The 14641-nt window shown below is 48.5% G+C and overlaps 1 protein-coding gene across 1 annotated transcript in view; it reads right to left on the minus strand.

Annotated features, from left to right (window-relative positions):
- PLXNC1 (plexin C1) overlaps window positions 1-14641 on the minus strand; it is a gene marked incomplete at its 5' end in the record, with an annotated part of 149276 nt that overhangs the window by 21258 nt on the left and 113377 nt on the right. Inside the window, 2 exons of the mRNA XM_012814153.2 lie at window positions 2214-2317; window positions 4927-5104. Of these exons, the coding sequence (XP_012669607.1) occupies window positions 2214-2317; window positions 4927-5104 (282 nt within the window). The remainder of the gene's footprint in view (window positions 1-2213; window positions 2318-4926; window positions 5105-14641) is intronic.

The following is a 14641-nucleotide window of genomic DNA, read 5'->3' on the forward strand; positions in this document are numbered from 1 at the left end:
TGCTTTCTCTACCAGGTCCCCTCCAGCAAAGCGACGGGTACAGCAACAACTTCCAGACTGCCCCAGGACGGGCTGCTCTGTGCATGGCCACTGGCCTGGCAGAGTTCTTTTTTTGGAGACAAGAGTCTCACTCTGTCACCCTGGGAAGAGTGCCACAGTGTCATAGCTCAGAGCAACCTCAAGCTCTTAGGCTCAAGCAATTCTCTTGTCCCAGCCTCCTGAGTAGCTAGGACTACAGGTGCTTGCCACAACTCCCGGCTAGTTTTTCTATTTTTAGAAGAGACGGAGTCTTGTTCTTGCTCTGGTCTCAAACTCCTGAGCTCAGGCGATCCACCCACCTCGGCCTCGGCCTTCCAGAGTGCTGGCATACAGGCATGAGCCACCTTGCCCGGCCTGCCTGGCAGAGTCCTAAGTCCTTCCTGGTGCAGACCTGTCTCCCTGGCCTTTCCAGCTGTGGGAGTCAGGAGGGGCATCCTCCCTCAGGGTCCTGGCTTCTTCAGCTCTGGAAAAGTATCCACACACCTGCACCTGCCCAGCCAGCTCCGAGTGCCACCGCTGAGCCCTCCCTGCCCCAGCATCAATCCCGTCTGCACAGCTTGTAGTGTCCACTCCAGAGCGACGCTGAATCCACTCACACATCTCCATCTTCAGAGTGGCTGTGTCGGTTTAGACAGCGCCAGTCCTCATCTGAAGTTCTTCACCAGCTCCTGAGGGGCTCCCTGTTTCCAGGGGTGCACTCCTCACTTCTGTGCACTACGCACAACCACAGCCATTGTCTGAAACACAAACTTCCCCTGCGTACAGCCCTCCAACAGCTCCTCCCATGTTTCTGGTGACATCCAAACTCCGGAAGAGGGTGGCCAGGTCCTGCGGGGCTTGTGTCACCCCCTTCTTGCCGTCCCCCTCTTCTCTGTAAGAGGCCGTAGCACGTGCTGGCTCAGCCACGGACCCCACAGCCAACTCCCTGGATCTGGACCTGGCTCTGCGGCTGACTAGCTGTTACTAAATCTCCCTGAGCCTTCGTGTACCCATCCAGAAAGGGGTGTTAATAATAGTACCTACCTCATAGGACTGCTATAGGACAGAAGGAGCCAAAATATAAGGAAAGCTGAAAACAGCACCTGGCACAGAATAAGTGCTCCACTCTCACTCCACTCCACACCACCTCTGCCCCTGGTTCGCTCAGGCTTTGGCCAATCTACAAGCCATTCTGAAGGACATGCCCATTCTCCCTTCCCTGCTGATGCCCTGCCCCCCATCCCAACCTGGCCCAGTCCTCTTTATTCTTTAGAACCTAGTCAGTCAGTGATCACCTCCTCCAGGAAGCCTTCCCAGATGCTCCAAGATATAGCACTGTGTCACCATAAAGTGTTGCCTCTTTCCTCATCCCTTTTTCCCTTTTTCCACCCCTCCCAGGGTTGTGGGCTTCGTGAGGATGGGACCTGGTACTTGGAAGAGCTGGGACTTCCAGTCCCTGCAGTCCCAGCTCTTAGCACAGAGAGGATCTTCAAAGATCTGGATAATACTGCTGAACGCATGAATCTCACTCGCCAGGCGGGTTCAGAAACCTGCCTGCCTCCTGTCCTGTTACACGCAGGCCTCTCAGGCACTGGGTCTCTGAGAAGTGGTGTTTGCATCTCACCGACCTCAGCATTCAACCCACATATGGGTCAAGGGGCCAAAGGAAGTATTGCTGAAGCTGAGAACAAACAGGAAACTTAGAACTTCTTCAGAAAACAGGACTCTGCACACAAGGTTCTGAGGTCTAAACACTGAGGACTGAGGGGAGGCTTTGCGCTTCTAGGGGGCTTGTGCAGCACCAATGCACTTGACCCCCAGCGCAAACTAAAGAACAACTCTTCTCTGGGAACACCCAGGCTCCTGAAGAGGCTGACCAGGCCCAGCAGGGCCTGCATCGCCTCTTCTCTGCAACAGGCTGGCTTGAGAATTCCCTGTAGGCAGAGCTCATGACCTGAAATTCAGGATGGCGTGTTCAAGTGATATGAAAATCATAGCCTTCCGAAAGGGGAATAGTGACAGGCACACCATGGCTCCTCTGAACAGGCAACCAGAGAAAACTGAAACAAGCAATCTGCGAATTATTAGGGAAAACGGCCTAAGAGTCCCGATCGAGAGGATTTCCTTTGTCCTGGAAATTATCTAAACAGATTGGGGCTGTGGGAGGAGGCCCTGGGGCCAGGCTCTGCTCTTACCTCATAGTGGCCAATGGTGTTCAGCTTGGTTATTCCATCTTCCAGGATCACGGAGGAACTGTCAATGTCCAGAAGTTCTTTTTGTCGAGTGCCCACTTGCAGCTCTGGCGGGGAAGTGGGGTGGGGGTGAGTTTTGTTTTGTTTCTGGTATCACAATGAGAAATTTTAAATGCTACCCTGTTAGCTTTCACAAGTGTTATTTATAAATAAAACGTGAATGAAGTGGTGAATCTCTGTTTTAAGGTGTAGAGAGAGCAGGCTGGTAGCCTGAGTTTTGTTCTTTGTTTAGGGATCTGATTTTTTTTTTTTTTAGGAGACACGGTCTTGCTCTATTGCCTAGGCTGGAGCACAGCCACACGACCACAGCTCAGTGCAGCCTCGACCTCCTAGTCTGGGACAACAGGCGTGGGTACCTGGCCAGGGCTCTGATGTTTAAAATCACTTTGCCTTGAGGCTTTTACTCTAAGCTTTTACGGAGGCTAAGCCTGGAAGTGAAGTCACTGAAGACCAATCAGGGATCCTCTGAGGGACCATGCTCTTCAAAAACTTCTAGAAGCAAATCTGTGTCCTCAGCAGCATGCGTGCATGTGTTCACAAGCAGAGCTAAACATGAACGATCTTCTGTGGGCTCCCATGGGGGGAGGCACTGGGTGCTAACACCCCACAGGGTGCTAACTCTCTGGTCAATTGTCAACCTGTGCCTGGGGTCAGAATGTGGGCCCCAAATGTGTGAGCTATTTATTTTTGGAATCTACAGTGTTTTATTACTTACTGGGTTTTTGTTTTTGTTGTGGGACAGCCTCACTTTCTTGCCCCCATGGGGTCCTCCCATTGAGCCACCTCAAACTCTTGAGCTCAAGTGATCCTCTTGCCTCAGCCTCCCAAGTAGCTGGGACTACAGGTGCGCACCATGAGAGCTGACTAGTTTTTCTATTTTGTCTCACTAGCTAGACTCAGTGGGTGCATGCCTGTAGTCCCAGCTACTCAGGAAGGCTGAGGCAAGAGGATCGCTTGAGCCTAGGAGTTTGAGGTTGCTGTGAGCTCTGACACCATAGCACTCTAGTCTGGGGCAAAAGAGTGAGACTGTGTCTCAAAAAAAAAAAAAAAAAAAACTTTTGGATGTCTCATTTTTCTTGTCAAAAAAATCCAACTATCTGGTAACACTGACCCTACAGCCAGCCTGACAACCATCGGCTGAAGCTGAGCGGCAGCCACTGCCCTCTTAGAAGACAAGTCCTTTCCCAGGTAAGTCAGGCCCCACCACTTTCTGCAGCAGACGCCCCTTCCTGATGCCTTTTCTGCCCCACCTGGGTGTCTGAGTTTGGGAGCCTCTGCTACCAGAGCTCTGAGCAGAGCTGCCTGTCGTGTTAGATTTCAGTACAATTCACGGCTGGTTCCTAGGCTGTGCCTTAGTTTCCCAACCAGCTTGGAGGTACCTTGGGACATCTACAGGCACACAGAGGACTGACAAGGCCGACAGGCTGTGTCTCTCTCTGCTATCAGACCACGATGCACGGCCACCTGCTTGTCCTGCTCCCTGCCTTCCTCCTTTAGGAGGCAAGGGACACATGATTGGCACAAACCCAGGAAACGGGTGAGGACACTAATACCAGCTCGTCAGCCGAAGGACGGAGGCTGTTCTCCCTGTGACTGTGGGCAAGGTGTGCCCATGGCCTTTGGAGGCCAAGCCACACATTTGTAAGACGTGTGCTCAGGGCAAGGAAGTTGATGGTCTAGGGTCAGTTGTGGTTTCCTGGCTGGGGCTGCCGCTCTGACCTTGCATCTAACCAAATGAGCTAAAATGGTCTTCACGCTGCCAACAGAAGGAAGAGGAAGAGAGGCAGAAGAGAGGCGCTCAGTGGCCCTGCCGTCTTTGAAGCCAGGTCATGACACCGCTGTACATCCTCATGGCCTCACTTAGACCTCCCAGGCTTTTCTCCATGGCTTTTAGCAAGAGGTTTGACTGGGAGGGCCAAGTGGGAGAATTTTAATTGCCTACAACTGTACATGGGGAGGGGGGACCTTGCCACACTGTCACTGCTTCGCTTTTACTCTTCTTTCTTTTCCATTATCTGCTATAAAATCCCACAACAGTCTCCCAGGAAGGCTGCGTGGAGCTCAACTTTAAAATGTTGATGAGCTTTTGAGTGAAGTGGAGCCCCGTTGGCTGGCTCACGTGTGTGCTGTCCTCTGCAGCCCGCCAACGGAGCCCGAAGACCAGTTCACAGCAGATGCTGCTGTGCCGGGCGAGGATGGAGCAGACACGTAATGCAGGATGCGATTAGCAGAGAGGAAGATGACCTTTCTAGCAGGCTGGAGTTAACACCCAGAGTCTGAGCCACCCACTAATGACATGCTCAGTATCACAACAAACAAATCAAACGCCAACACGAGATGCAACACGCACAGAGGGTTGGCCGTTTACACCTTTCTGCATGTCTTGATGCAAGGCGACTCTATTGGGTCTTAGGGTTCAGCAAGCTCATGCATCTGATTTACAAGCATAATATTTAGGAAGTGGCATCTTTGGAAGGACTATCCTTCCCAGGAAGAATCGTGATGCTTATGAGGAAGCAAAGCAGTCTAGACAGGTGTCCTGGGGGAACGAGCCAGCCATTTAAGCTTCACCAAAAAGAAGCCACTGAGGACGGGGAGGGAAGGGAGAGAGGGGATTCTTAGAGGGTTGGGACCATTTGCTCCCCCATTGCCTTACCAAGACCAATTTCATTGAGCTGAAGTCCGTAAGGGGAGCCATTTTTGCTTAAGAATGCTTGGAAAATCTTTTCTTTGGCTTGGCCTATGGTATCACAGTCGAGAACGTTGACGGAAATATTCCGACAGACATCTGCACTCTCGTTTTCTGGGATTTTCTCAAAGACGATGTTTAATGCCTGCAAGAATATAAACAGGTTTCCGAGTCTATTAGATAATTGCATCCGGAAAGGCACTCATAAAAGACACAAACCTTGGCGAGGCCCACGAACACCTCTGACAGTGCATTAGCAAACACTGGGTCGCATTATACTACTTTCATCTTTTCTCCATAATTCATTTTTTTCAGGGATAATGGAAAGGAACACAGAACGTTAAAACTCTCATTATAGAGCACGCCTTGAATAAATATATCTGAGAGTAAAATACATGTACACATAAATATTCTAAAAACGGTGATTTCTAATTTCATCTTAAAAAAAAAAAATTCTGCAGATGAGGGCTGACTGGTGATTATCTCTTTCATTAGCCGGACCACAAAGTCCCAGAAGTGAAGTTCCAGGTGACAGGAAAGGTTATGAGGTCCCTGTATTGATCACGTTGAAGAGGTCACTTCTTAATATGCAGCATTAATTACAGTAACATCTATCTCCACTCTCAACATCGTCAGTCAGCCAGTTTCTGAGCCCTCATTAGAACACTGAGATCCCCACCCTGTATTATGATTCTTGCATTAATTACTTTACATTTCAGCACCATTACTTAACATTTTGTCAGTTCACATTTCCCCAGTGCAGCAAAACCTCAGAATCAGACTAACAGGGAAGTAAGGCCTTGGTGAAATCAAAAGAGCTAGGGGATGTTTCAAAATGAGCTGAAAAGTAATTTCAAGTTTACTTTGTCTAAGAACACACACAAAGTTTTACTTACTACAGATCCTCAGGGGAGTTGATTCAGGGAAGAGCTAAGACTCTATTGTAAACAGCACAATGTTGTGTTTTAGATTCTAAGGCACCTTGGTATTCGGGGACTCAGAGGGACTTGGGTATGGTATGAAATGCATGCTTGTTTAATGGTTTTGAGCCTGGCTTAGAAGGAATGCAAAATGATCAAGTAATGGGAATGTTAGGAAATGAAAATATTAACAATATGGAAAATGGGGACCCTTAAGATTAATTCAACTTTTCAATGGGTGTAATGATGATACCTGCCTTCTAGTGTTGTTCTGGAGATTGAGTGAGATAATGCCTTCGAAAGCTGAGCACAGGGCCGGGGTGCTGGGAAGGGCTGACGACAATACGGTAATAATAACTTGTGATAATTATGACTATTGTTAGTGTGTGTTCATTTGGAGACAGAGATTTGGCCCAGACTGAACAGCCAGGACATGGACTCCATGCTCAGTGTCTCAGTCAGTGGGGAGGAAGCTGCCAGCAAGTGGAATCAGGCGGGATCTTGGCTTTAAGCCCAATATAAACCAGCTGGGTGACCCATCAGTCCATCGCTAACTAGCTATATAACCTCTCTGTATCTCAGTGTCTTACTTGCCAACTGGGAAGAGCAGCACTGGTCTCCTATGAAAGATGAACCTTGGGAGACTTACTCTGGACCATCGGGAAGGCTCTTGAGGGTCTATCTTCTCTTTAATGCTGAATATCTGGTGCCCCCACATTCATGCTTGAAATCCTGACCCCCAGGGGCATGGTATGTGGAGGGAGGGCCTTTTAAGAGGTGATTGGGTCACTACAGCTTGACAGGATCAGTGCCTTTTTTTTTTTTTTGAGACAGAGCCTCAAGCTATTGCCCTGGGTAGAGTGCTGTGGCATCACAGCTCACAGCAAACTCCAATTCCTGGGCTCAAGTGATTCTCCTGCCTCTGCCTCCCAAGTAGCTGGGACTATAGGCACCCACCACAATGCCCAGCTATTTTTTGGTTGCAGCTGTCATGGTTGTTTGGCAGGCCCGGGCTGGATTCAAACCCGCCAGCTCAGGTGTATGTGGCTGGCGCTTTAGCTGCTTGAGCCACAGGCGCCAAGCCAGGATTAGTGCCTTTTTAAAAGAGGGTTCTACCCCTCCCCCTGCTGAGCTGCCTTGGCCCTTCCACCATATGAGGACACAACAGGAAGGCACCATCTGTAAGAAATCAAATCTTTGGGTTTTTTTTTTTTTAAACTCTGCCCTTGGTAGAGTGCTATGGCATCATAGCTCACAGCAACCTCAAACTCATGAGTTCATGTGATCCTCCTGCCTCAACCTCCTATGTAGCTGGGACCACAGGTGCTCATCACCATGCCTGCTTATTTTTCTATTTTTAGTAGAGATGGAGTCTTGCTCTTGCTCAGGCTGGTCTCCAACTCCTGAGCTCAAGCAATCTACCCACCTCGGCCTCCCAGGGTGAGGATTACAGGCATGAGCCACTGTGCCCCTGGCCCACACACACTGAATCTTGATCATGGACTTTCCAGCCTCCAGAACTGTGAGAAATGTTCCCCAGTGTATGGTTATTTTGTTCTAACAGTCCAAAAAGGCTCAGACACATGCCTTTAACTCTTGCCCTTACCATCTCGTTTCTTATGACTAAACAGTAAACTTTGGTCCAGTTCTAAACAAATGGTTAAAGGCCTCCATCAGTAGGATCAGGACTCTGAGGTTAAGCCTGTGACTTCAGTCTGGCCTGTGCAAGTCCCCTTCCTGGAGGAGTTGCTTCCATGAAGGCGCTCAGTCTGGACCACTGGCCATCTGGACCAGCCACAGGCTAGCAAGGGGTTCACATGCCTGTCTACTCACAAAGAAAAACCAAAAGGAGAGAAGGCAGGGCCGCTGGGCAGGCCATCTATAAGGAGCCAGCGGGAGAACCTGGGTCTGAGTGTCCTCCCTTGCCTCCCTGCCCTACAGACTTTTTATTTTGAGACAGAGTCTCACCCTGTCACCCTAGGTAGTGTGTAGTAGTGTCATAGCTCACAGCAACCTCAAACTCTTGAGCTAAAGTGATTCTCTTGCCTCAGCCTCCCAAGTAGCTGGGACTACAGGTAGCCTCCACAATCCCAGCTAGTAGAGGGACTACAGGTAGCCGCCACAATCCCAGCTCTATTTTTAGTAGAGATGGGGTCTTGCTCTTGCTCAGGTTGGTCTTGAACTCTTGACCTCAAGCAATCCACCTGCCTCAGCCTCCCAGAGTGCTAGGATTATAGGTGTGATGCACCGTACCAGGGCTATAGAGATGTTTGCCTCTGGGGCCAGATTCTCTGCCAAATGCATTTCAAGATATACTTCAGTTAATCCTCCCAATGTCCAGGTGAAGGAGGCTATTTTACTACTACCATCCCTGCTCTACAGTAAGGGAACTGGGCCCAAAGCAGCTTGCTCTAGGGGCACAGCTAGTATGTGGCAGAGCCAGGAGCTGAGGCCAGATTCATTTAACTGCAGAGCTGGTGCCAACATCCTTTTAGCTACTTTGTCCCCTCTCTCACCACCCTGGCTGTCCTGGCTAATCGGGGTTCCACCTACAGCTAGGAAGCCTCTTGGCCTCCAAGAACCCTGACCTAGACCAGGGTGCAAACAGCACCCTAAACTAGATGGCCACCAGCCCCCAGAGGGGCAGGGGGCTGAGTGTCAGTGCTGGACCTGCCTCCCAGTCTGTGTGGGTCTTGCCATATTTCTCTACAAGTTGGTTCCCTCGCGGTGGGGAGTAATTGCAGTTACGCTATTTCCCAGAGGTCTCCAGAGCTAAAGAGGGATGGCAAGCAGCTTTTAATCAGAGCTCCAGCAATCCCAGCTTGTTTATAGGTATCTGTGAAATACTATTCTGTTACTACCTAAAGGGCACTATTGTCTTTAACAAAAACACCTCTTTATAGGCAATAAATAAAACATAACCAAAACAATAAAAAGAAAACTTAACTGGATGTAAAATCACGTAAATCTGCCAGGGCCTCCACAGCTAGATGGGTGGAAAAGAGGTAAAAATGGCATTTGACAGAGTCCACAGGGAATTCCGAGAGTAAATTCAGACACAAATTGATTTGTGTTCATTTTTTATGCTCCTAAGACTTAGCACTCAAACGGCAATTTCCTGAGGTGTCAGCAGAGTGGAGGCTCTCAGTGTCTGCTCCTAGTGTCCCTGTCCCCACCCCACCCCCGAAGCACTCAGGGGCCTCTGCTGAGGGATGGGGGGAGGGTGCAGGCCCTATCTTTCCTGACTGTGACATCATACATAGGGTCTGCATTGAGCCATCGCCTCCTGTAGGGGGAGATTCCCCAATGAAAACACCATCCTTCCTAACCCCCACCTCCTTCAAAGCCCATTTCACTAGAATCTTCTCTGACCCTCTCCTTGGTGCCACAGTCCTTGTTCTCAGATAATTCGCACATTTGGGAGACAAAAGTGTCACCTGGGAAACAATAGTCAGTGGGCAGGTGTAACTATCCCCTTCAGGTGTTCAGAGAACTCTGAATAGGAAAGCAAGAGGTCCCAGGGCCTGAGCACCAGGCCCACAGTATCAGACCACCTGGACTGTCCTGTTCTCTGCCGCTTCTCAGCTGTGGGAGTGTGGCCAAGACGTCTAACTTGTCTGAGCCTTGGAATTCTCATTGCTGCTGTCTCAAAGGAGCGACAGGATCACTAACGACATGTAATACTGGCGAATTAAGGAATACGTCACACGTACTATATGCCGAGCACTGTTTTAAATGACATATTAGTAGATATCATTTCAGAAACAACCCTACGAGCTGGGTTCTTTCATTATTCCCATTTTATAGAGGGAGACACTGAGGCACAGAGAGGTTAAGTAAATGGCACAAGGTAACCCAGCAAGAAGATGATAGAATTAAGCCACTCCAGCTTTGTGTTCTTAAATACTTGACAATCCTGCCTTTCAAGGCATGGAAATGTTTTATAAAGTAAGCAAGGCCTAAGTCTGTGCAGTGGCTAAATAACCACAAAAGGCTAAATTCCTCTAAAATGTACACTGGTCTCTTTCCCCCAAATCTGCCCTTCTGTTAAGAAGAAATTCTCTGGCTCTCCCTATCTCTTTGGCATAAAAGTGTCGGCAACACTAGGGCCCCAGATCTGGGTGGTTGTCCCACTAACAGCCCTTCTCCTTTGCTAAGAAAAGCCAGGTATCAGCAGCAGTCAGGCCCAGCCTAGGTTAGAAAAAATGACAGGTGGCAGCTCCCCTCTCCTTCACCAGAGACTGGGCATGTAATCTATCTCTGGCCACCACCACATAAAAGGGAAGGTTTCAACCCCAACAAAAGGGAGAGAAGTTCTTGGAGCTATGGCAGCCTTCTTGTGACTAGGAGAGCAGGGCCAAGAGGGATAGGAGATGGTGACCAGAGTTCTGACACCACTAAGTGGATGCCCAGCCTTAGTACTCCTAAACTCCAAACTTTCTGCTCTGAGATGCAAATTCCACACTCTTACTATTAAGGCACCATTAGCCCAGTTTTCTCTCGCTGCTGACAGTGTCAAAGTAGGAGCAGACTAGTAGGAGAACTGTGGGACGCACACAACACATTCCAATGCCAGGCAGAAGATGAGAGGTATAGACGGGGTGTTTTATGGGTTCAGAGAAATCGCCTCTAGCTTGGAGGGGAGTTGTCAAAAGGAGAGAAATCAGGGAGGGCTGCACAGAGGAGGGGACATTTGAGTCTAGAAAGGAGTTACAGCAGACGAGGGAGGTTACTGGACCATGAAGACACTTGGTTTCCTGCCTCTCATTAGACCAGGGAGCAGCAAGCTTCAATCTTTTCTCAGGCGACCAGGTCAGAATGGCTAGAGAAAGAACCCTGCTTCCCTGGTCAGGCGCTGTGGCTCACACCTGTAATCCTAGCCCTCTGGGAGGCTGAGGCAGGTAGATTGCCTGAGCTCAGGAGTTTGAGACCAGCCTGAGCAAAAGCAAGACCCCATCTCTACTAAAAATAAAAAAATTATCCAGGCATTGTGGTGGGTGCCTGGAGTCCCAGCTGCTCAGGAGGCTGAGACAAGAGGATCATGTGAGCCCAGGAATTTGAGGTTGCTGTGAGCTATGACATCACAACACTCTACCTAGACAGAATGAGCTTCTGTCTCAAAAAAAAGAAAAAAGAACTTCACTTTCCTTGGTGGATGGGAGGGGGACCATGCTTGCCTTTCCAAAAGCACCCACTGGCATCAGAGAGAGAAACCCTGTACTGTTTATAGACAAAAATGGTGACGAGAACGCTGCTTTACATTTCCAGTAATAGCTAGCACTCTGTGAACACTTAGCATGTGCTGAGAATGAATTCGCAATTTGATTTAATCTTCGCAACCGCTCTATGAAGTAAGTACTGTTATTAGCCTCATTTAACAGATGAGGAAACTGAGATACGGAGTGGTTTAGAAATCTGCCCCAGACCATAGAGTTATTAGAGGTCCTAACCAGGATGTGTCTCTTAACTGCAAAGCCAAAAGCCAGTCAAGGTGACAACCCTCCCAAGGACAGTCCCCTCTGCCTGAGGGTCTCAGTCAGTACTCTCAGAGGACACAGCTGGGATACAGACACAGGCTTGATTCCCTTCCCCTAATTTGGCATTGAACCCCACAGAACCCACTGAATCCAGAGCACTCAGGGGCCACCCACAGACATTTTTATCTAGGTGATGTTCACCCAGAATAAAGATGACATTTCCCAGCCACAGCTACTGCTGGGTGTGGCCAGGTAACTGTGCCTTGGCTAATGGCATGAAGGGATGTGTTTTGTGGCAGCCTCTGGGGAACTTCTGTAAAAGACAGCTGGTGACACTCTGTCCCCTTTTCTGCAGCCCTTCTTATGTCCTGCTGGCTGGAAGTGCAAGGACACGGGAGTGGGTGGGCACTCAGGCTCTGACAAGGAGCTGCCCACCAGGCCTGCACTGCCCACCATGGGACATAGCAGGGAGGGAAATAGGCTGCTCTGTTGCGTGAGCCTCAGATTTCTTGGGTCCCTGTTCTGTGCAGATGAATCGCATCCCGATGGATTTGGGAACTATGCCTACTACCATGACTAGAAGGCCTCAGGAAGCGTGCCAGGCTGGAGGGGCCCAGTCTTTTTGTAGGACCTTTCTCACCACCTAGCCTCTGTGGGGTCACTGTTCACCTTTATCTTTGTCATCTCTTCACATCCATCCAGAAGTGGGATATTGTCTGGTGCAGGTTGCAAATGCCCAGTTACAGACTTATAAATATGTAATTTTTTTTTTTTTTGAGACTGAGTCTTATTCTGTTGCCCTAGTGTGCAGTGACATCAGGCTAGCTCACAGGTTCAAGCGATCCTCCTGCCTCAGCCTCTCAGGTAGCTGGGACTACAGGTGCCTGCCACAATACTTGGCTAATTTTTCTATTTTTAGTAGAGATGGGGGTCTCGCTCTTGCTCAGATTGGTCTCCAACTCCTGAGCTCAATCTTCTGCCTTGGCTTCCCAGAATGCTGGGATCACAGGCATGAGCCACCATGCCCAGCCAATACATAACATTTTTAATAAGAACATTTGCACACAGGCACTTAAACAATGCTTTTCATGATGATGGAGTCAGCTAATCAACTCCCTTGCATCACCTATGATCAATAAATAACCATCCAAAAAGAATGTGGAGAAGACACTGCCTGCTTCGTAGACCTTCCAAGTGACTAAGAAAACAGCTCCGATAATAAAACTATTATAAAAAATAAGCACCTAATCTGTGCCAGAGGACTAGACATGTTACATATATTATTCTCTAACTTCATAACAGATGAGGAAACAGGCTCAGAGAGGGTGACTGACTTGCCCAAGGTCACACAGTAAGCTAGCTGGGAAAGTGCCTGAGCCCAGATCCAAACCCAAGACCATCCGGCTCCAAACCCTGCCTCCTCTGTGTGGACTACACAGCACAGGGCCACACAGTCACATTCCCATTTTGCCAGTGGTTTTACCCATCAACCTGCCACATGATTAGCCATTTCAGGTATTTAGGAGGCAGAAAAAATAGGGCTGCAGAGGGCTGAGAGGATGAATCAAGGGGAGAGAACAGGCCTTTTCCCATGTGGGAGGAAGCTTCCCCTGCCTCATTCGCTCCTCAGCCCCGTTCTTGGCTAGGAAGGGCAAGGAGGCTATGGCATCCTTCCTGAAAGACCTTATAATGCCTAGAAAGTAATCATAAAAGAATTTATTACAAACCAGCAACTTTCTCATAAAAGGCCTTGGAGCAATAATTGCTTTCATTAAATAAAACCTATAAAATGTATTTCTAATTTTATTTCAGAGCCAAATGAAAGTCAAGAAAAAATTCTGGTTCTCATATCAAACTGAATTAAAGAGAGAGAGAGGGAAGAAAAAAAAGAAGGAAAATCCATTTCAGAGGTTCAGTAGAGGCCAGGTGTGGTGGCTTATGCCTGTAATCTTAGCACTCTGGGAGGCTGAGCAAGGAGGGTAGATTGCCGGAGCTTAGGATTCGAGACTAGCCAGAGCAAGAGCCAGACCTGTCTCTGCTAAAAGCAGAAAAACTAGCCAGGCACAGAGATGGGCATCTATAGTCCCAGCCACTAGGAAAACTGAGGCAGAAAGATTGCTCAAGCCCAAGATTTTGAGGTTACTGTGAGCTATGATGTCACAGCACTCTACCCAGGGCCACAGAATGAAAAACTCAGTCTAAAAAAAAAAAAAATTTATAAAAGCAGTTTGAGGCCTGAGTTAGAATGCAATCTCAGGGAAGCTGTGAGCCAAGGTTCTTTCCAAGCTGAAGTCAGCAGTCTGGGACATCCTGTTTGATGTCCCCTCTGAGCTGTGCTTGCCTGGCCCCAGCCCCCCAGCCCCGCCTCCCTCATTCCTCTTCTACGAAAAAAAGCGATAGCCCACAGCCTCCTGAATCAAGGGACTTTGCTCCTTTAACAGAAAGTGGGGGGCGGCACCTGTGGCTCAAGGAGTGGGCTGCTGGCCCCATATGCCGGAGGTGGCAGGTTCAAACCCAGCCCTAGCCAAAAACTGCAACAACAACAACAAAAAAAGTGGGGGCAGAGGACAGGGATGAGCCATTTCCATTGTGAAGAGAAAAAGTTCCTGGAGAGAAATTCCTCCCATTTAAATTTCTCTCACTCATTTTCCAATACTTATTAGCATTTCCTAACATTTGTCAATCTTCAAATCAAGGGAGAACTGTCTGATGTAGCCTAAAATGATTGATTTCAGTATTTTCATTCCTTCTGTTGTTGTTGGTTTTTGTTGCTATTGTTGTTGTTTTTGCTTTTAGTAAAGAGCCGCGGGAGTTTCACATTTGCCGACAGTGGTATGGCATCTCCATTGCCGCGTCCCAGGAAGGAAAGAGGCCACAGTCCTTTTTTGGGTTCGTAGGAGGAAGGACTCTCCTCCTTGTTCTCTATTCTTGTTCTAGATTAAAGGCCAGTGAACCTTCTGCAAAGGGCCACATAGGAAGTATTCAAGTCTCTGAGGCCCACATGGTCTCTGTTGCAACTATTCAACTCCATTAGGTGAACAGGATAGCAGCTCCAGACAGTAAGGAAATGAACAGGCATAGGTATGTTCCAAAAAATTTTCTAGAAACAGGCAGGCGGGCCATCTTATTAGCGCACTAGATAGCTGTATCCTCAAATGGAATGATGCCTTTGACAATGCCAAAAAGACAAATCGAGCAGATGATTTCTATTTCCACCATGATTTGCGATAAAAGTTACCATTCTCTGAGAGGTACAAATATAAATAAGGACCCTAACAGTGAAAT

Source organism: Otolemur garnettii, unplaced genomic scaffold, assembly GCF_000181295.1.
Source record: "Otolemur garnettii isolate 467f Iridium unplaced genomic scaffold, OtoGar3 scaffold00007, whole genome shotgun sequence".
NCBI lineage: Eukaryota > Metazoa > Chordata > Mammalia > Primates > Galagidae > Otolemur > Otolemur garnettii.